Source organism: Colletotrichum orchidophilum (assembly GCF_001831195.1).
Source record: "Colletotrichum orchidophilum strain IMI 309357 chromosome Unknown Scaffold_45.1, whole genome shotgun sequence".
Classification (NCBI taxonomy): Eukaryota; Fungi; Ascomycota; class Sordariomycetes; order Glomerellales; family Glomerellaceae; genus Colletotrichum; species Colletotrichum orchidophilum.
The window spans coordinates 1-19,166 of record NW_019173001.1 but is presented as its reverse complement, the minus strand read 5'-3'; the positions used below and the strand labels follow the sequence as shown (position 1 = coordinate 19,166).

The 19,166-nt window shown below is 52.6% G+C and overlaps 6 protein-coding genes across 6 annotated transcripts; 2 read left to right on the top strand and 4 right to left on the bottom strand.

Annotated features, from left to right (window-relative positions):
• Positions 1-622: 622 nt before the first annotated feature.
• Positions 623-1,476, bottom strand: CORC01_06130 (uncharacterized protein; the record flags this gene model as incomplete). Its single annotated transcript, XM_022617772.1, has 3 exons — positions 623-761; positions 817-1,152; positions 1,226-1,476. 3 exons carry the CDS (start codon positions 1,474-1,476, stop codon positions 623-625), a joined length of 726 nt encoding a protein of 241 aa, XP_022475658.1.
• A 1,318-nt stretch (positions 1,477-2,794) lies between these two features.
• On the top strand, positions 2,795-6,783 carry CORC01_06129 (uncharacterized protein; the record flags this gene model as incomplete). The annotated part of the gene is made up of 7 exons (XM_022617771.1): positions 2,795-3,018; positions 3,218-3,470; positions 3,661-4,008; positions 4,094-4,406; positions 4,592-5,281; positions 5,656-6,588; positions 6,746-6,783. The coding sequence occupies 7 exons, from the start codon at positions 2,795-2,797 to the stop codon at positions 6,781-6,783; spliced, it is 2,799 nt and encodes a 932-aa protein (XP_022475657.1).
• Positions 6,784-7,160: 377 nt separating this feature from the next.
• On the bottom strand, positions 7,161-10,487 carry CORC01_06128 (uncharacterized protein; the record flags this gene model as incomplete). The annotated part of the gene is made up of 3 exons (XM_022617770.1): positions 7,161-7,805; positions 7,859-10,394; positions 10,453-10,487. 3 exons carry the CDS (start codon positions 10,485-10,487, stop codon positions 7,161-7,163), a joined length of 3,216 nt encoding a protein of 1,071 aa, XP_022475656.1.
• Positions 10,488-11,636: 1,149 nt separating this feature from the next.
• Positions 11,637-12,599, bottom strand: CORC01_06127 (uncharacterized protein; the record flags this gene model as incomplete). Its single annotated transcript, XM_022617769.1, has 2 exons — positions 11,637-12,152; positions 12,222-12,599. 2 exons carry the CDS (start codon positions 12,597-12,599, stop codon positions 11,637-11,639), a joined length of 894 nt encoding a protein of 297 aa, XP_022475655.1.
• A 1,529-nt stretch (positions 12,600-14,128) lies between these two features.
• Positions 14,129-16,878, top strand: CORC01_06126 (fungal specific transcription factor domain-containing protein; the record flags this gene model as incomplete). The annotated part of the gene is made up of 9 exons (XM_022617768.1): positions 14,129-14,226; positions 14,288-14,684; positions 14,741-14,969; positions 15,029-15,060; positions 15,123-15,401; positions 15,461-15,656; positions 15,708-16,526; positions 16,579-16,736; positions 16,789-16,878. The coding sequence occupies 9 exons, from the start codon at positions 14,129-14,131 to the stop codon at positions 16,876-16,878; spliced, it is 2,298 nt and encodes a 765-aa protein (XP_022475654.1).
• A 410-nt stretch (positions 16,879-17,288) lies between these two features.
• Positions 17,289-19,105, bottom strand: CORC01_06125 (D-lactonohydrolase; the record flags this gene model as incomplete). The annotated part of the gene is made up of 8 exons (XM_022617767.1): positions 17,289-17,577; positions 17,685-17,781; positions 17,887-18,096; positions 18,190-18,297; positions 18,374-18,567; positions 18,650-18,804; positions 18,908-19,000; positions 19,085-19,105. 8 exons carry the CDS (start codon positions 19,103-19,105, stop codon positions 17,289-17,291), a joined length of 1,167 nt encoding a protein of 388 aa, XP_022475653.1.
• Between the last annotated feature and the right edge of the window lie 61 nt (positions 19,106-19,166).

Genomic DNA, 19,166 nt, shown 5'->3' with positions numbered 1-19,166 from the left:
TCAAGCACAGTTTGCTGGATAGATGAATGTGTATGGACAAAGGGTTGTCGGTGATAGTGGATACGTACAAGACGGAGCCGCAGACCGGGATTGGGTGGTCCGGAAAGTAGCTAGATTATTTTAGCTACGAGTGGCGGGCATGTGGCCGATCCCTTACATTAAGACGGGATTTGGGCTGGGCTGGACCCAACTTGCGTCTGTCAGGTGGAAACTCTCATCCAAGCAAGATTTTTACTCGTTTATCAATGAAACTCAGTAGTGTTGTGTTAAATAGACTTCGTGTATCTGACACCCTTATTCCATATCCATTATGCTGCCAGCAGCCATACTGTTGATCTGTCCACCTAGGGAAACTCTGTCAGTTTTTCACTGGCAACTCTGGTCGTAAGTCTGCCATGCGATCTCCTGTGTCGCGAGCTCAACCGTCACCATAGGAAGGGATGAAGTATTTGAAGCTAGCTAGCCTCGTCAAAAGGCTCTCCACGCCATGCATTCTTCTGGATACCTGCGATAAGTAGACGATCGTTGTTGCATTGTTGCCGTCATGATATTAAATACAATAACCGTGACACAAGTGAGCTCGGCATGCGGTCTGTTACAGTAAGGAATATCAATTTCCATTTCATTCCTGCGGCTTCAGCGCATACATCTTGATAGGAAGCAACTTTCTCTGCGGAACCTTTGGAAGCCCTTTTTGCATTTCAGTCCTGACAATCCGCAAGTTGGCCTGTTTGAATAGAGCTTGGAACTTGGAATCTTCCCTGGATATGCGTCAGCTTATCACACCAGCTTCGACAATCGGGGTAAGCGGCGCACCTTGTGACACTGCTGTCCACATGGTCAAAGGCATCAGTGCCACTTGTACTTAAATTCTCTTTAATAATAATAAGACCGCAACCCGGCGTCAGAGCGGTTACGCATCTTTGCAGATATTGAACTAGCTGCTCGTCGGTTAAATGTCCAAGACACCATTGAGTCCAAATCAAGTCATATCTAACGCCTGGTTCTGGGTGCCATCTGTCCAAGCCGATGTTGTAAATGGATCTAATGCCAGAGGTTTCTTGCAAAGAAGCGGTAAATCTAGCGATCGGCTCCACTACATCAACTTGCTCAGCAATATCGAGAAGCAGTCCAGTGGTGATGCGGCCAATGCTAAATCTCGACCAAGTGGTTAGCTTCCAGGGTACTATTGACGCGTTCCGGGCCACTTCTTAGTGGAACTTACCCTGCTCCGCCCTCAAGGGCAAGTTTGACCCTGGATCGACCGTTTTTCAAACCAATACCCAGCTTTGCCAGAAACGCGCGCGAACCTTGCAAGTCAATTTTGTTGAAGGAACAGAAACCGTCCACCACAGGCACACCACCCAGCATGCCGCTGACGTCGGCAGAGATGCTTTCCCAATGCTTCAAGCTTTCACTCTGCATGATGTAGACGTCCGGAGGATCCGAACGACAGTGGCTCTTCGCATCCGACATCGCGATTATCCTGTACAGCTCACTATATCAATCGTTGGCTTTTTGCCACGAACGGACTGACCATTGGTGGAAACCCCTTCTTTAAAATGAGTGGTAGATAGACAGAATACTTGCCAGAGTTTCCTTTCAAAAGAGCGGGGCTTAATTTGTAGCCAGTCAAGTTGTTGGTCGGAAAACACCCCGATGCCCGGACAAATACTTTTCCTGCGTTCGATGAACCAACAGCATGGAATCGGAGGGGAAAGAAGAAAGAAAAAAAAAAAAACCGACCCAAGGCGGAAGTAAAATGTTCGGAAATGGCATCAAGGTGATTGGAGCATGCCCTCTCGCATCAACAAAGAATAATATCAACAAAAGAGAGAACGGATTTTCTGAAAACAGCATCAAACTGTCGAACCACGCCCGCTCGCGTCCGCAGAGGTCATTTTGAGCACAATCTTATTCTCAACATTGATTCTGCTTTAAATGGGCTGCTCGCGGCCGCGAGAGGGCTCAACTATAAAAGATCCGAGAGCAAGACATAAAGCACATTGCGTTAGTAGGCAACACTATCGCCACCACCGTATATAGGTTATAGGCTATTGCGAAAAGTGTAATAATAACACAACTAATTAGTTATAGGTTATCTATTACACCCGATATAATTTGTAATATCGCGCGATAATAAAGATGATAAGCTTCATAGAACGGTATTACCTTTTAGGGTACATAGAGAAGGTATCAAATACTAAGCATACTACGATCGGTGCTGTAAATACTGAAGATTATAGATAGACTAGTCCCTTGTCGTATTCTTTATGGAAATGGATTACCGCCCGTCAACGTACTATAATATCTATAGAATGTATGTAGGAGGTTTATACGTAGTAATTAGGCGAATTGAAGTAACCCGATTCATTACCCACACGCTCAACCCGCTCACCCACGCTCACCCCAGCTCACCACGTAAGAAGCGGCGGGGGATCCGGGGACACCTGGGCGACATATTGGCGAAGGTCATCGACACCAGCACTTCGAACGTTGTCAACACTGACTTCCATCCCATTGTTGATGGGATGAAGCTGCGCTTGGATGTTTCGGCAACGCGGAAAGCGACTTCTATACCTTGCAAGTAACGAGGCACGTCGATTATGTTTGCCGTTGGCCAGGAATCGGTCAAACTCTGCCTGACGCCGCTCATGTCTCTGTATCTTCCAGTGCCATGGCTGAGTTCACTCTCAGCCAGGACTTGCCTGGGAAACTTTCAAACCGTCGTCAGCGCCATGATAATGACCACCAAGATATCTCGGGTATTAAACTTATGCCTACACACGAAGAGATGATGTCTTCGCGAGAGGAGTATTTGCCAGTCGCCAATCCCGCGAAACATCATTTGCAAGGTTTGCTGGAGAGATATTTCCGCCTCTTACGCGAGGACACGCTTCACGATTTGCGGAGCGCTATCCGCACGACCGTGGAGTCAAATGGTAAGGCGTGGGATGTTCGGACAAGGGTCGTAGCATATGAAAACGCTCTTTCCGTTGACCTTGCCTTCGATAAATGGTCAGTTCTTGAGTTCATCGTTCAAATTCAGCAACCCCCATCTACTAGAGGTCTGGACAGAACGCAACGAGCCATTTGGTGGGCAGGAAAGACACTCATGGATGGGGCCCTTGCCTGCATTGTCGATGAAGTGGGCAGTATTTTCTTTCTTCAGGTCTCAAGGTCGACCATCAGAACGCTCAAAGACGAGAACCAGCAGGTTCAAGAAGGAAGATATGGAGAAGAGACCACGTTACAGTTTGCCCGACGACGGAAATCACGCCTACGTATATCTCCATTTAGTCGACACAAGCGTTGACGAGGTTGAGAGATCTCTTCGGTGGTTCAAGACCATGCGCGCCCGCCAGCACCGTCGTCTTCTCGAGTTCCCTTCCATCCTACTGCCTTCCTTCGTCCCCCCTCTGAAGGCATTGCAAAACATGTCACGGACGCTGGACCTTCCCTTCCAAGAGGTACTAATGCTTCTTGCTGGGAATCGACCAGCGGATATTGCACCCCCCGCTTTACTCTAGGCGTCCGGGTTTCTCCTTTGACATGAGCTGTCTGTCAAGCGATGGTGCGAAACTCTCATACGCGCCCGGTGATACAATCGACCCATCGGGTCTCAGCAGACACTCTAGCCTTGATATTACTCAATCTGAGGCCATCCTCAATTCCCTGAGTACATCCTTTGCCATGATTCAAGGCCCTCCGGGAACGGGCAGGAGCTACACCGGAGAAGCACTCATCAAAGTGTTGCTTGCCAATGAATCAAAAGCGAAGCTGGGACCCATCCTGTGCGTCTGCTACACCAACCACGCTTTGGATCAATTATTAGAACATCTTTTGGATGGCGAGATGCCAACTATTATTCGCGTTGGCTCTCGATCCAGATCCGAGAGGCTGGCTCCTGTGAATTTGAGGGCGGTTGCTCGAGACATGACCCGCACGACTACTGAAGGCCGGGCTCTCTACAACTCCATTGAGACTTTGGATAGCGACGCCAACGAGGTTCTTGAAAGGCTTTCGAATTTTAGGTCCCAAAAAACCAACAAAAAAAATTCGTTTGTTTCCTGCCGAACACCATCCTGTCCAGCACAAAGAGCTGATGGGGCCAACTCTGCCGGATTCTGATGACGAAGGCGAGTGGCAGACAGTATCCTACTCACATGGGGATGTGTTCAAGAAATGGCTCTCTGGCGGCTTATACAATCAAACTACGCGCCCGCTCAGTCGCCTGTACCATTTGAGAGTATCCGACCTTTACCATCAGGAATGTATCCTGCTCTACCAAAACTGGTTCGATGAAGCGCTGAGAGAAGAGCTTGAGCAACTGTCGGGGGTGCGCAATTTATACCAAAAACATAAAGAAAGCAACAGCAAGATCAGGAGCTCCATCGATTTGCGATGTATTCAAAATGCGAATATCATTGGGGTTACAACTACTGGGCTCGTCGCCAATCTTGTCCTTCTTCGACGAGTGCACGGCAAAGTTCTTGTGTGTGAAGAGGCGGGGGAAGTTCTCGAAGCCCATCTTTTGACCGCGCTCCTTCCGACTATCGAGCATGCCATTCTAATCGGGGACCACCTTCAGCTACGCCCTCAGATACAAGACTGGAGACTGCAAGGGCGAACCCGGCGGGCGTCAAGTATTCCTTGGATGTGTCGCTGTTTGAAAGACTCGTTCATCCGCCTCCCAATACCCCTACTATTCCCTTCAGTATTCTCGACACGCAACGTCAGATGCACCCATCGATCGCGGAACTTGTACGATCCACATTGTACCCATCTTTGTTAGACTCTGGAGATGTCCGACACTATCCCGAAATCCCCGGCATGGCCAAGAGGCTCTTCTGGCTTCACCACGAGAGCCCCGAGTCGGGGCGAAAGCCTGACAAGTGCTCTGTTGAGACCTCATATTCCAACAATTTCGAGATTGAGCTTGTATCAGGGCTTGTGTCCCATCTGCTGAGGCAGGGTGTGTACAAGTCTGAGGAAATCGCCGTCTTGACACCCTATTTAGGACAACTGAACAAGCTGCGACAAAAGCTCAGTTCCGTCATGCAGATCGTGCTAAACGACCGAGATTTGGATGATCTTGCCGAGATGGAATCTTCTACAACACCTCTTGAAGCCGGCTCCACGAATTTGAAGAAAGCGGCAAAAACAAACGCCCTGAGCGGTGTTCGAGCCGCAACGGTCGACAACTTTCAGGGCGAGGAGGCCAATGTTGTCATCGTGCCGCTCGTCCGCAGCAACAACGAGAAGAGGTGCGGATTCCTCAGTACGTCCAATCGCATCAATGTTCTTCTATCTCGGGCCAAGCACGGCATGTACATCATCGTCAATTCGCATACTTCAAGCAATGTCCCGATTTGGGCCCAAGTCACAGATATCCTGCAAAACGGCGGCAACTTTGGCAGCAAGCTGGAACTCCAATGCCCGCGACACAATCAAAACAGAAGTTTTGTGTCACAACCGGAGGATTTTCTTTGATTTTCTCTGGATGGTGGGTGCAAACTCCGGTGCGACCGCCGACTGGCATGTGGCCATGCTTGTACTGGGCCTTGCCACTCAGGTCACCTCCACGATGCCATCAAATGTCTCGAGGACTGGCCCATGGCATCAAGCAAAGGCTGGCTGATACGTTCTTTACAGCACAAGATGACCTGCGGAAGATGGAAAATAGCAGCTTCAGCTTCCCTACAACTCCATTGGGTTTCGCTCTCAGGGGATCCCGGCAGCAGCAAATGAACCATCTCTTCAAACTCACTGGGGATACTCGACACAAGGCCCTGAGGACGCTCCGGTACCAGATAACCAACTTTCTCGGAGCGGTCAGGAGAGATGAGCAGCCGTACCAACGCGTGGCGCACCTGGTCTGGCATGTGAACAAGCGGCGGCAGACAAGCGACTTCTCGTTTGACGAGTCCGCGATCCAGATGGGTGCCTTGTTGGAAGCCATGACGCTCTCACTTCGGTGCGACCTCCTTCTGGTGTCCGACTACATCAGCCTGTGCCGCAACAACACGGATGACAAGGGCGCCAAGTCCGCCCATGTCGATGCGATGCCGTATATCAAGGATTGCGAGCGACTGATTCATATGGCCCGAACGAGGAATTTTCATCGGCTCGAGGTTGAGGGCCACATCTTTCTCGCCATGTTCTGCTACTTTGCCCCCCCAAACGAGACCGAGTCGACGACCACGGCAGGCACTCAAGAGGCACCTAAGCCAGAAACTAATCCAGAAGGCTTCTCCGCGAAAGAAACGATGATCAAACTCGGCGAGGACCATCTCCGACTAGCCAAAGGCATTATCCAGCAGTACCCGTCAACGGCAACGCTGATGTCCGAGCTCGAGACGGCGAACCGCATGCTCCACCAAGGAATCTTCTACAGCGAGGTACCCACCGACGAGATGCGGGCCGTGTACGCGGCCATCAGCAAGGAGTTTTCGGGAACGGGCCACTGGTACACGTGCCGCAACGGGCATCCCTTCACCATTGGCGAGTGCGGCATGGCGATGCAGCAGACGGTGTGTCCGGAATGCAACGCTCCGGTCGGCGGCCGGAATCACTCATCGGCCGAAGGTGTGAGGCATGCGCGAGAAATCGAAGAGCTTGCAAGTAACATTGGTAGAATGGGGCTTTGATGTAGACTTGATTGAATCTGTTTGGTCTTGGTCTTTTGGATGCTTGCAGCTGCCATTGGCTCTGCTTAATGACCGCCTCAAATAATTTTGTACAGTTGTGCAGGAGACGGGCACGCAGCAGAGTGTGCAATAGTAGAGGATCTCCCGTCACGTAACTTATTTTAATGTCCTGGCAACCGTTGCTTTCGTGCTGCACAACGCCACTAAGCTGATGCTCAAGTTAGGCTCGCATTTGAAGCATTGGTGTCAGGCTTCAATACAGGTTAATCAAAGCAAGGCAGCCAGATGAGACCGAGACGTCAGGTATGGGACCTCCAAAATCATTCATGTAGAATACTAGCAATAGCATACATAGGTGTAGTTGGTCCTTTCTCCCATGGTCATTTCAGCACACATCCCGACTCGCGATGAGCCGCCCAAGAAATTCGGATCAAATGGTGTAGCAACACAACAGTTCTCAATCCGCCATCATTGCAATCATTCTTGTAATCATCATGTTCTCCTGTACACTCAACCCCGATTGATTCTGGATGAAGACAGAACCCTCAGGCCAGAGCTGGTCCAGTAAAAGGAGGGACCACTGTGAAGTTGGGAAATCTCTGGCTGGAATTGTCGTCGGCAGTTGGCAGTCGCGCAGTCATTCTTGCTCCAGCCGACCCGGATATCGTCCGACCACCAAACCTGAGGCCGGCTGTCGACTTGCAGAGTGATGAGAATAGAGCTGAGATCAGTGAAATCGACAGCCGAGAAGGGAGTCAGCGGGCAGCCGGAAGACTGGTTGCAAGCGTTGACCCAAGCTTGCTGGCTAACGGCTTCTGTCTCGGTAGCGTTGGATGCATCCCATCTGTATCCAGTGAAGGTGAAGACACAGAGCTGGTTGGGAATGTCGGAAGTGGAATGGCAACCCAAGTTCATGCCGAAGTAATCAAACTGGAAGCAAGGAGAAGACGCCAGCTTGCCCATGCCGATCTGCGCAGTGTCTCCAGAGACACCATCTGAAGAGGTGTTTGACAGAACCGGGGGCACAAACTCCACGAGACGACCGCCAGAGGACGGAAGGAAAGGCATCAGCGGGGGAGGACCAGCAAGGAAACCCTTGGAGAACCAGAACCGATGGTAAGGGTTGAAGAGAGGGCCGGGGGAAACGTCATCAAACTGTGTGCAAGAAGTCAGTCGGTGAGCGACACGAAGGCAGCGAGACAACTTACATCGAGGACAAGGTTTCCAACGTCCGTGGTACCAGTGCATATGGGAGTTGCCACAGGCGTCAATGTGGGCGTGCTGGATGTCGCTGTCGTGTTGATGTATCGCCTCTGAAGCCCGCCGGGCTGGACAATGGAGGTGAAAACCCCAGTGGTGAATACCTGGACGACAGAGCTCTGAACGACGACGCTCTGCCAAGTAGAGACAGATGGAGTGACGGCAGGTGAGGCAGTGACAGCAGGGGCAGAGGCCGTGGAGGCGGTGACAGCAGGGCCACCGATCGTGGAGACACCAGCGATGGTAGAGATGCCGAGGATAGTGGAAACACCAATGATGGTAGAGACAACGGCGGAGCCACCGGCGCCTCCAGTGACAGCACCGCCAGTGATGGCAACATTCGTGGCAGATGCAGAGATTGTGTCGACTTTGGTGACAAGAGACTCGTAGGGGAACGTGTATGTGGTTGTTTCATCAGCGACGACATTGATGAAACTGCTGGTTAGCACAGTCGTGGATGCAACGCCAGTCGACTCGGAGCTGGTGCATGAGGTTGAGGTTGCAGCGCCAGGAAGAGCAGAGGCAATGGAAGATGCGACCGGCCAAAGAGTTATAACAGAAGGTGAGTTCTGAGGACCAGTGGCAACAGTTGCAGGATCGACAATGACAGAGTAGCTACCAATTGCTGAAGTTGGCACGCCGGCAACGGAAGTTGGGTTGCCTCCATCAGGAGCTCCTTGAGCGACAGTAACAGTGATCTGTGGCCCGGGCAGCACGAAAGGGGGGATGCCAGACTGAGCCGGATTAGTGTAGCCACCTGGAAGGCCATTCGTATCTGTTGGGTTAACACCACTCGCGGGAATTGTAACTGTAACCGGAACTCCCAATGTGCCCTGAGAAGCTCCGGAGCCAACTGGAGAGATGACGGAGGTCTGACCGGGAGAAGAACCACCACCTGAACCTGGGTTACCTGAGCCTGGGGTGCCTGAGCCTGGGGTGCCAGAGTCGGGAACGCCAGCCGAGGGATTGGAAGATCCAGGCACGCCAGAGGGAAGGCCAGATGCTCCAGGAAGGGCAGGTTCACCGTAACCGCCGGGAATCGTAGAGGGGATGGTGTCTCCAGGGGCAGCAGGCGGCGTCGGCACTGTCAGGATAATCGTAGCAGTGGAAACTGAGACAGAGCTGGGACCAGCAGAACCATTGTCTCCTGGGATGCTGGGAAGTATGGTGGTGTAAGTCACAGCACCGTTGGCGGGAGGCTGAGGCACAGTCAAGGTGAATACGACGACAGAGCCCAAACCCGAAGGATCTGTTGGCTGGACGCCAGTGCCCGCGCTTGGTTGAGGAACGTACAGAGTCGTGGTAACAACATTTGAAGGCCCTCTAGTGGGGATGCCCGCAGAATCAGAAAGGGCAACCACAGTGGTGACACCCGCAGGATTAGCAGGAATATACACAGTAGTGACACCTGAGCCAGCCGTAGAAGGAGAGCCGGGGGCTGGAGCTGTGGAAGTCGACACAACAGTCTGGATGGAGTAGCTCAAAGAGCCATCGGGGCCAGGGACCATGGTGGGAACGTAGCGAGTGGTGGTGCCAACAGAGCCGCCATCCGGGTTTCCTGGAACAACAGTCGAAGCCGCGGGGATGCCAGTGAAGGGGCCAGTGCCGGTTGTCGGAGGGAAAGTGACAGTGAAGCAAGTTACAACTGTATCGACGACAGGTGTGCCTTGGCCAGAATCAGGCCGAGTCCGGTAGAGAGTGGTGGTGAAATCAGTAAAGGAAACCCCATTGCCGGGGCCAGAGGGAGCGTTGGTGACGGCAGGCCCAGTGGCGGCCGGCGCAGTCAGAGTGTAAGTGAACAACTCGCCAGACGCAGGATCGACAGCGGCGCCGGTTGAGGCAGATCCAGGAACAGATCCAGTGGCAGCAGGCTGTGGGAATGTGACTGTGAAGGACGCAACAACAGAGTCCACGGAGGGGGTCGCTTGGCCTGGATTGTCGTTGGTCCTGTAAAGCGTCGTAGTGATGACCGTGACACCCGCAGTGTTGCTTCCTGAGCCATTGGGGCCACCAGTGGCAAACGGGCAGTCAGTGGTGGCAGACTGGGAAGGATTCCAGGGAAACCCAGGAGGGCCAGAAAGTGTTACGGTGGCAGTCTCTTGACTACCAGGAACATAATTACCAGAAGACGCAGGGGAGCCAGGGGAACCACCGTTGGGATTAGCGGAACCAGGAGAGTAGACAGTAGCAGTGACAACAGTGACGGGAGCAGCCGTGGCAGAGGAAGACTCCCAAGGCTTGGGACCAGTGAACTGAGATCCGCCGGGAGGGGGATCGTATCTGTCGATGGTGACAGTGAGAGTGGCCGGAAGGCTGGGTTGAGCAGGCTGTGCAGGGGACCAAGGGGACTGGGCAGGGGGAAGAACGGTTGCAGTGACAGTCTGAACGATGATTGAGGGACCAGGGTTGTTGCTAGAGTCGACCGTGACGAAAACCGTGGTGGTTGCCGCCACGGGACAGGTGGGCTGGGCATACGTTCCAGCACTGTGAGGGAGTGTCAGCTTTGGAATCGACTGAAAATCAGGAGGAAGAAAAGACTAACACCATGGCCGCCATGGCAAAGAGGGAGGCCCGCATCTTGGGCAATCGACGATGTTGGATCTAGGTGTAGGAAGAACACGTAGAGCACGTAGGATACGCTGAGCAGATTGAATACGCAAAGAACGAAGACGACAAGAACCAGAGAGAATGACGGTGCAGGGAGAGGGGGTACGGAGCGGAAGAGGGGAGAGAGAGGATAGAGGGGAGAAGAAGCAGAGGACAGAGATGAGGAGGGGCTTGGAGGATTAAGTAGGAAGAGGAAGAAGGGGAGAGGATCTTACAGATCCCGAGGGTATGAAGGTAGCCATCGTCCTCTCCTTCTTGTTATGAAGTTCTGGGGACGAGCTGTGGCCGGTGACGCAGCCCCACACACGATGTACTTCTCAACTGAAGAAGGAAGGAAGGAAGGACCTATTGGCAGCATCGCGGAGAGACGGGCCCGCTTCACCTCGACGAGCTGTAAAATAATTTCCTGCAATGACCTTCGAGGCTACCTCCTCAGTTAACTGTTTTCTCTCTCCTTGTCAAGTTCGTATTAAACCCAAAGAGAAGACGGAGCGATGCACAACAACTAACAATCCTGTAGACACCAGTCTTCACGTGTAGGTGCGTACCTCGGGAATCCCAAGGGCACTGAACTGGCTCCTTTCAGACGTTCTTTCCCTCGTACCTAGGTATCTTAACACACCTTCAATATGCGCCCTGAGGTTCGGTACGTACTCATCTACGCAACATCTTGCCATGGGTTCCAAGGAAGGGCAGGAGGCAGGAGGTAGGAGCACAATGTCGGTCAAATACCTCCCCTTGAGGAGGAAGAGCTTGAGGCAGGGACCAGGAGCACCTTCCACGCCAGACCAGGCGGGAGCCATCGGTGGAGGAAGGTAAGGTGCAATCACGCCACCATCTCATGGCAAGGTTGGACCAAATTTATGTACCGAAGGTAAGGTAGGTACTTTGGATGCACAATGAAAATGGAAAGAGGTCAACATGCTGCTCCTCACGACACCAGGAAAGAGTGTACGACTCCATGGTGCGTGTGCTTGTCGTGATGAATACACACCGAGAAGATGATGACACCATAAAATGGATTAGAATGGATCAGTGAAATATTCAATTGCCTGGGATGCTTGCATGCTTGATAAGTCAGGGCACGCAGACACTGAACGGATTTTTCTAGCCATGCTACTAGACTGGATCATCCTCGTAGGGTGGTGGTGGTGGTGATGGTGGTGGCAGAGGCTCTCCGATCAGAGCATCTACAGCCCCCCTCTTTTTGTCATCCTCAATCCGTGCCGCCCAGAGTCCAGCTCCAGCCGAGGTGGTCAATAGGAAGAAGAAGGAAAGCACGGGAATCAACTCCAGAATCATCGCGACTGTGCCAAACCAAACGTATTCCCACGTCCTCGCTCGTATCTCGTTCTTGGCTTCCTTCTTGGTTAGTCCGCGCAGATGGAACCATCTATAATGCGCCAGTTTGCCCAGTCTCGTGCCAGTGATGATGATGAAGGCCGGGGTGCCGACTACCGGGACGAAGTTAAGGGGTAAGAAGACTATTAGCTCGATGATCTGGATCATGGACCAGGGGGTGAAGGCGGCGGGGGTCGTCGGCTTGCCGAGCATCTTGACCGCGGTGGGGGCATCGGGGAAGAGGATCCTGTGGGGAGCGACGAGGTCTGTCTGTGACTCTTTGATGAGTGTGGCCTTGGGGGGGAATGGTCAGTACCGCGCAACGAAAGGAGCATGTCGCAGGCGCCGACACTGTCAACTCACATCAAAAACGTCCACTCGACACTCGTCGACGAAAAATCCCTCGAAAAGACCTTGGATGACGACGAGACCCTCTCCGAGAACCAGTACCACTGCGTTGACCCACGCACCCCATCCATGGAAGATGGCCAGAAGTGCAAACTGGGGAAGGAAAGCAAAGGTGAATAAAATAAAGTAGACCAGGAAGGATATGATGGACAGTGGCAACAGGCGGCTGAGGAACAGCGGGTAGAATTCCTTATTCCGCAAAAAGTACCAGATGCCGCGGATGGGAAACGAGGCCGCGATGCTGGCGCGCTTCAAATACCCTACCGGGCGCTCGACAGGTCGCAGAAGGGCGTCGGCGCGGGAGGACCACGCAGAACGCTGTGATTCTGACATCTGCGTGTTACTTTGACGGTCTCAATCGTTGCAAGAGAGCAAGCAGGAAGCAGTGCGGGTAGGAGTCGTCGTCGTCGTCGTCGGTTTTGAGTTGAGGATTATGTGGTCGTGATGCGACAACAACGGTGACTTTCAGTGGAGGAATGTGGTGGGGCAGCCTGTGTACGTCATCTTGAGCAACGGCGTTCTATTGGGTGGACCTGCCTGGCTGCCCAATGGACCTAGGAAAGGTGCTACGGTGGGTTCCTCCACGTGCCAGGACGGGGCGTGGACCAAGGACCTTAACGCCCCGCGGGGAGCTATGAGTGACGATGGGTGAGGTTGCTCGAGTCTCCAGCAGGCACACCGCACACCGCACACCGCGCTCAATTTGAATGTGGTACGTGCCCCGTCTCCAGTCTCGTCTGCTTCGCGTGGCATCGCCCAGAAGAGTTTGAATCGAATTAAGCAATGCACCGATAAGGTCCAGCAGCAACGTTGCAATATCACAGCCTCTCCCGCTTCAGTACTTGCGGTTTCATGTCCCTGGCACATTTCAAGGTTCAGGTCTTTCGATAATTGACCAAGAGGTGGGTAACCCTTTCCAAGACCATCCAATGCGTGTTCATAGACTACCTATTGTCGGTGGAAATTGGTTTTAATAGCAGAATAGCAGCACATGCCGCCGCTTGCATGTCAGGTATTCGTGTCCAGACCTTGCGCCAGATAACGCAACTCCGGGGGTTCTTACCCTTTGACCAGTCAACATGATCGGATCTACGCGAATGAGGTTACACCAGACTTGCATGTCGTCAGACGCTTCTTCTGGACAAGTTCCAGATTCGATGGAATGGGAGACATGGACCAAATAAGGATGCGGTATTTGAGTTCAACCGGAAGACCTTCATATTAGACCAGCCGCCCTCCTCGGACAAACTGGCGACTTCGGCCTCGGTCGATATCGACTATGACAACCTTATTTCAACCCGATGCCCACCGCCTGGGCCTTTGTCATCCAAGACCTTGGACGGTTGGAACGACGCTCATTGTCCCCCAAGACATTGGAGGCCAAGCATCTTGGACCTACCTCTTCCGATGAAGGAACGGCATTTTCGCCAAGCCCTACGGTGGTCTTTTCCCCCATTATTTGGCTAGGTATCGCCAGACCTAGACTTTTGATTGTGGCCATTGCCGTCAAGCGTGACATCTTGATTTGTCGCCATACGTTAGTTACTTCTTCTGGGCCTTTGCAATGTCTGCATCGAGCCTGGTGGTGGACGCCGTATGGCCAGGCCTGCTTACGTTAACATGACAGGACCCCTGGCATACTTGTCCATTGAAGGGTTGTAATCGGCGGCAGTCGACAGGGAACGTGATTGATCTAAAGATCGAGCTACCGGAAAGAATCGTCCGAAATTTTCGCTCTGCACTCAGTCGAATGTCTTTTCAAGATTTGATGCCGAATATCGCTTTCGCAGTCGCAAACCACAGAGAGACGAGTCTGTCGCACTGGACTCAGATGTTCTCGACATCCAACAACTCACACTCCAATGGCTAGCGAGGCGACAGGCATTGACCCGACCGACTACGAGGGCTTCAAGAAGCGCACCCGTGTCAGATACTCTTGCACAATATGCCGCGAGAAGAAGTAAGTCCCAATCTCCAAGCCAACTGCCTGGACTGTTTCTGACCGCCACGCCTATGCCCAGGCGCAAATGCAATCGCGGAGATCCTTGCGATCAGTGCGAGAAGCGAGGCCTTACCAGCTCCTGTGTCATCGTGCCATATCTGCTCAGAGGAGGACCCGAAATGAGCTCCGAACATGCGGCTCTTCGCCATCAGACACCGCAGTCTGCCGAAATGGGGGCTTTGCAAGCCAAGTTGCACCGTCTGACCGAGGAACTCGGCCAAATGCGGAATCGAGAAGTTGACATGCCTCGAAACCCGATCTCGGAATCTAGCGCGTCTAGTGTCAACGCCATGCAGCCCTCCAGCGGAACCGAAACTCCAGGTCTGATGGGAATCACAGAGCCGACAACTGCGGGTCCTATGGTTGACAGGCTACGTTACGTGGATGCTGCCAACTGGGAGGCCATTCTCAATGATGTGAGTCTTGAATAGCATTCAGGAGTTTCAAGGCGTTCATACTGAGTTCACCCAAGATAACTAGGCTCACCACGCATTTCAAAGCCAGGAAATGTGCGATATTTGATGCCGAAGAGCCTGAAGACATGTCCGTTGGCAACGCCGCCTCGAAACCTAGCGTTCCTTTTCTTCTCTCGGGAGCATTCCCAACGGCAAACAAGACTACCCTCATGGCCCTGTTGCCACCCAAAGACACCACGAATAAGTTGATCAAAAGGTTCTTTGAAGGAAAAGAACCTGCTTTGTGTACGTTCTGAAAGCTTGAGTGTCCGCGCATCTTACTGATTGGGTCTACCCCCGAATAGGCATGTTTCATGTCCCGACTTTCTGGAAAGAGGTGAGGATTTAATTTAATTACTGGCCCCACTCGATTGCAGCAGAGATGCTTACGGAACCCAGCTGCATAAATTCTGGGAAGATGAGAGTCAATTCTCGCTCACGTGGCTTGGGCTCTTATTCTCCATGATAAGTCATGCTGCGTTCTTCTGCTTGAGAGCAGACGAGCCCGTCCCCGGCGACATGGGGCCAGCAGCTTATGTTGCCGACATTTACCGCCGTCACTGCGCGCGATGTCTGGCGCTAGACAACTACACGACGCCTGGTAAGTACAAGGTCGAGACGATGATGCTCTACTTTGGCACAGAGTACCTCCGACTGGTCGATGCGCAGCAAGGCACCGTATGTAATTATTCATGTCCGATTTCTAGAGAGTTCCCGGCCCAACTGACGTAGAACAGGCCATTCTTCTGTCCATTATAGTTCGGTTAGCAATGCATTCAGGGATGCACAGAGACCCCAGCCACTTCCAGGGCATGTCAGTCTTCGAGGGCGAGATGCGCAAGCGTCTTTGGACAATCGTCACCGAAATCGACGTTCTCGTAGCCTTTCAATTCGGTCTTCCCTCGAATGTGCAGTCTCGCTACTTCGATACAGGTATGAGCGTCCTTTCCTGGGTGATGTTGCGAAGCTAACGTACTTAACTAGGTCTACCGCAAAACCTCCACGATAGAGACTTCGACGAGGCCACAGTCAGGCTACCTCCCGAGCGACCGATGACCGAGATTGAGCGGACCCCGGTGATGTATACGATCGTGAAGTCTAGGCTTGTGGTTGTGTTTAGCGACATTGTTTCACGCATGGCAGATCGCGACAGTCCCGACTATGGAGAGGTCATGCGCCTGGATGAGCGGTTGGAAAGAGCGCACGAAGAAATCCCCCCGGTCCTACGAGATCGATCATTTACTCTTTCCGTCGAAGATACAATCGACCTAATCATGCAGCGGCTTTGGATCGAGCTCATGTACCTGAAGGCTCGCATAGTCCTCCATCGTCGCTACTTCACACTTGGACGCAAGGATATTCGGTTCGCGCACTCCAGATTCGCCTGCATCAATGCAGCAACCAAGATTTTGGAGATCCAATTCAACATCAATGAGGAATACAAGCCCGGGGGCCGTCTTTCACGTGAGCGCTGGTTTGTTTCTAGTCTAAGCACCCACGACTTCCTCCTTGCAGACATGATGCTCTGCCTTGAGCTATCTCATCTACTGCGTCCGGAAGGTCGTAACACGATTGGAATCCACATTGACAAGGAGTCTCTCCTTTCCATTCTGCAGACGTCCAGAGACATTTGGAAATCGAACCAAAAAGACTCGGCCGAAGCCACGCGGGCTTTCAAGATCCTGTCTCGCATGCTCACCTTGTCTACGGGTGAACATTACGAGACCGCTCCCGAGTCAGCCAGCTCAAATGGGAGACTTGGTGCCGACATGGGTATACGCCCGACTTACCAACTCGCATGCCGTAGGCTCTGCCCCGCAAGCGCGAATGCCGCTTCTCCAGCTAATCCGCATAGATCCTGTTATACCGGCGTATATGCCTCAACAAACCATGGAAAATACATGGGTGGATCAAGATGGATCTGCTCGGTGGGGATATGGACCAACTACGAGTTCTTCGGAATCGATTCTAATCCCCATCAAGGGGGTGGATTCAGCCATGAACTTGGACTGGGTTCGTTCAATTCGCGAAACATAGACATTTGTGGGACTAACAGCTTTCGCAGAGTGGCTGGGACACCAAAGTTCAAGATCCAAATGTCGACACGAACGACTTGCCGTGGCTGAAGACCTTGACAGACCCACTTCACGGGTAGTAACGACCCTGTAAAGATTGGATATCATTTGAATAGGTTGATTGGATTCTGGTGATACTGTCGTAGTGCCATTGCCACATCCAGACTAGATATAGGAGGATGCTGTATTTCATGCAGCCATTGGATATCCAATGAGAAATGAGATCAACAGGATGAAGCAAAGTCAGAGTTTCATCATGTCACTTGTCTGGTGTTTTGGATCGAATACACTAAAGCCACTAGAGTGTTGATTTCCAGGTGAAAATCTTTTAGACAGATCTGATCGCCCAGCATGGAACCTCAAAACACAAGTATTCCGTTGTATCCACATGTCTGTATGTAGTAATTCCGTTCAAAAAGAAGTCATCAAGACGGCTCCCGCACAATCAATATCTTGTTCCCGACGAACATTGCCAAGGCCGCACGCACGCCTACGTGAGCGCAACTCCCGAAGCCGCAAAAGTAGCATAAAAGAGCTTCGTCTGTCCCGTAATCACCATGCGCCCATCACCAGCAAACTGGAAATTCGCCGCCGTGGTGCCGGTGTAGATTTTGCCAATGAGCTTTCCGGACGGGTTCCAGACGTGGACGCCGTCGTTGCAGCCGGCGTAGACGTTGCCCTTGGAGTCGCAGTGGACGCCGTCGGGCAGACGGGCGGATGTGTGGGCAAAGATTTTGCGGTTTTCCCAGGTGCCGTCCTCTTTCACGTCGAAGCGGTAGCTGTGCCGGGGGTTTAGAAGGGTTGTGGGATAGGATAGATGCCGAGGGGTACGGCTGAGGAGGAGGAGGAGGAGGAAGAGGGGAAGGGGGGGGGGGATTGTGCTTACACTGTTGCTGGCTTGGTGAAGTTCGTGCCGAATAGGCCTTGGCCTATGCCTGTGTCTGTTACGTAGGCGTAGGTGCCGTCCGGGGAGAGGGTGATGCCTGGTATGAGGAGATTAGCAATCTTGCGCCACATTCCAACCACAGTAATGTACGCTTCCCCTCGGTCAAACACGTAAAGGAGTGTGCGGCAGTGGGAAAACATACCGTTGGGCGAGACAAACTCGTCAGTGACCACAGTCAACGCACCGGTCGTCGGGTTCAGGCGATACACCTGGTTCGGCAGACCCGGCGCGGGGCGGAAGTATTGCCAGTACCCATACTGCGTATCAGTGAAGTAAATGTCGCCGTTGCGGCGGCTGACGACGACGTCGTTGAGGGAGTTGAACTGGCGGCCAAAGTAGTTGTTGACGAGGACTGCGGGGGGGAAATGGGGTCAGCTCGGGGGCGAAAATTATTATTACACGATACATGAAGGCATGCAAAGGAAAATCCGGAAAGCGAACGAACTTGTGGTGTTGTATGGCTCAACCGGGTTCATCAGGTAGAGCGCCGACGGGACGCGGTCGCCTTGGCCTTCACCTGCAAAGATGATTTGACCTTTGTAATTCGTTCCACCTGGGATGAATCTGTGTCAGTGAGATCTAAACCCCAGACATTGGAAGCTGGGATATGTGTGTGTGTGTTTCTTTACCGTTGGGGTTGATGACCTGCGGGTTCGAGGGCACGGTGACGACCTTGACCTCCTTGGTGCCCAGGGATCCGTTGCGCAGGGCCTCGGCGTCGGCCAGGGCAATCTTTTGCACGATGGAGGACTTTTTCAGGCCGGTGCCTGCTTCCGGGGGTCCGGCGTTCTGGACGAAGAAGACCTCTTCGGTGGGAGGGTACCTTTTGCTCTCCTTGTTTTAGCAAACGAGTTTACCAACTCCTACCTTAGGTTTGCGGGCTAGCCGCCGGAGTCTTGACTTACCACACCACTGCCTCGTGGAAGATTGGGTCCGTTTCCGAAGTCGCAATCAGCGTCAATGATGGGTCGCTGCCGATGATGTCGTAGAATTCTGGGTCGTAGATGTGGAAGGGCTTCTCCGTGAGAGACTCATGCGTGACGCCGGGCCAGAGAAACTCCTATACGCAATGTCCATAAAGTCAATTGCTCACTCACTCACTCTTGGAGGTGGGGAGAGGGGGGAGGGGGTGGGGGTTTTCAGCCGTCTGGGAGGGACCTTACCGACGAGGCATTGAATTCCAAAGGAGGCGGGACGACCTCCAAGACATTGAAGCTCTTTTGGTCAATGATTTGAGCTTGCTCAGGCAGCGCCCTCTGCGCCACGGCCAACCGGGCATGCGCCCCGGAGGAGGGCACTTATTGTGACAAAAGTCAAGACAAAAAATTTTCTAAACTTACTGATTCGATTACTATAGGCATAGAAGAATGTAATATTCCACATATTTCAGAACATTGTCCGTAGAATACTCCAGGTCTGTTA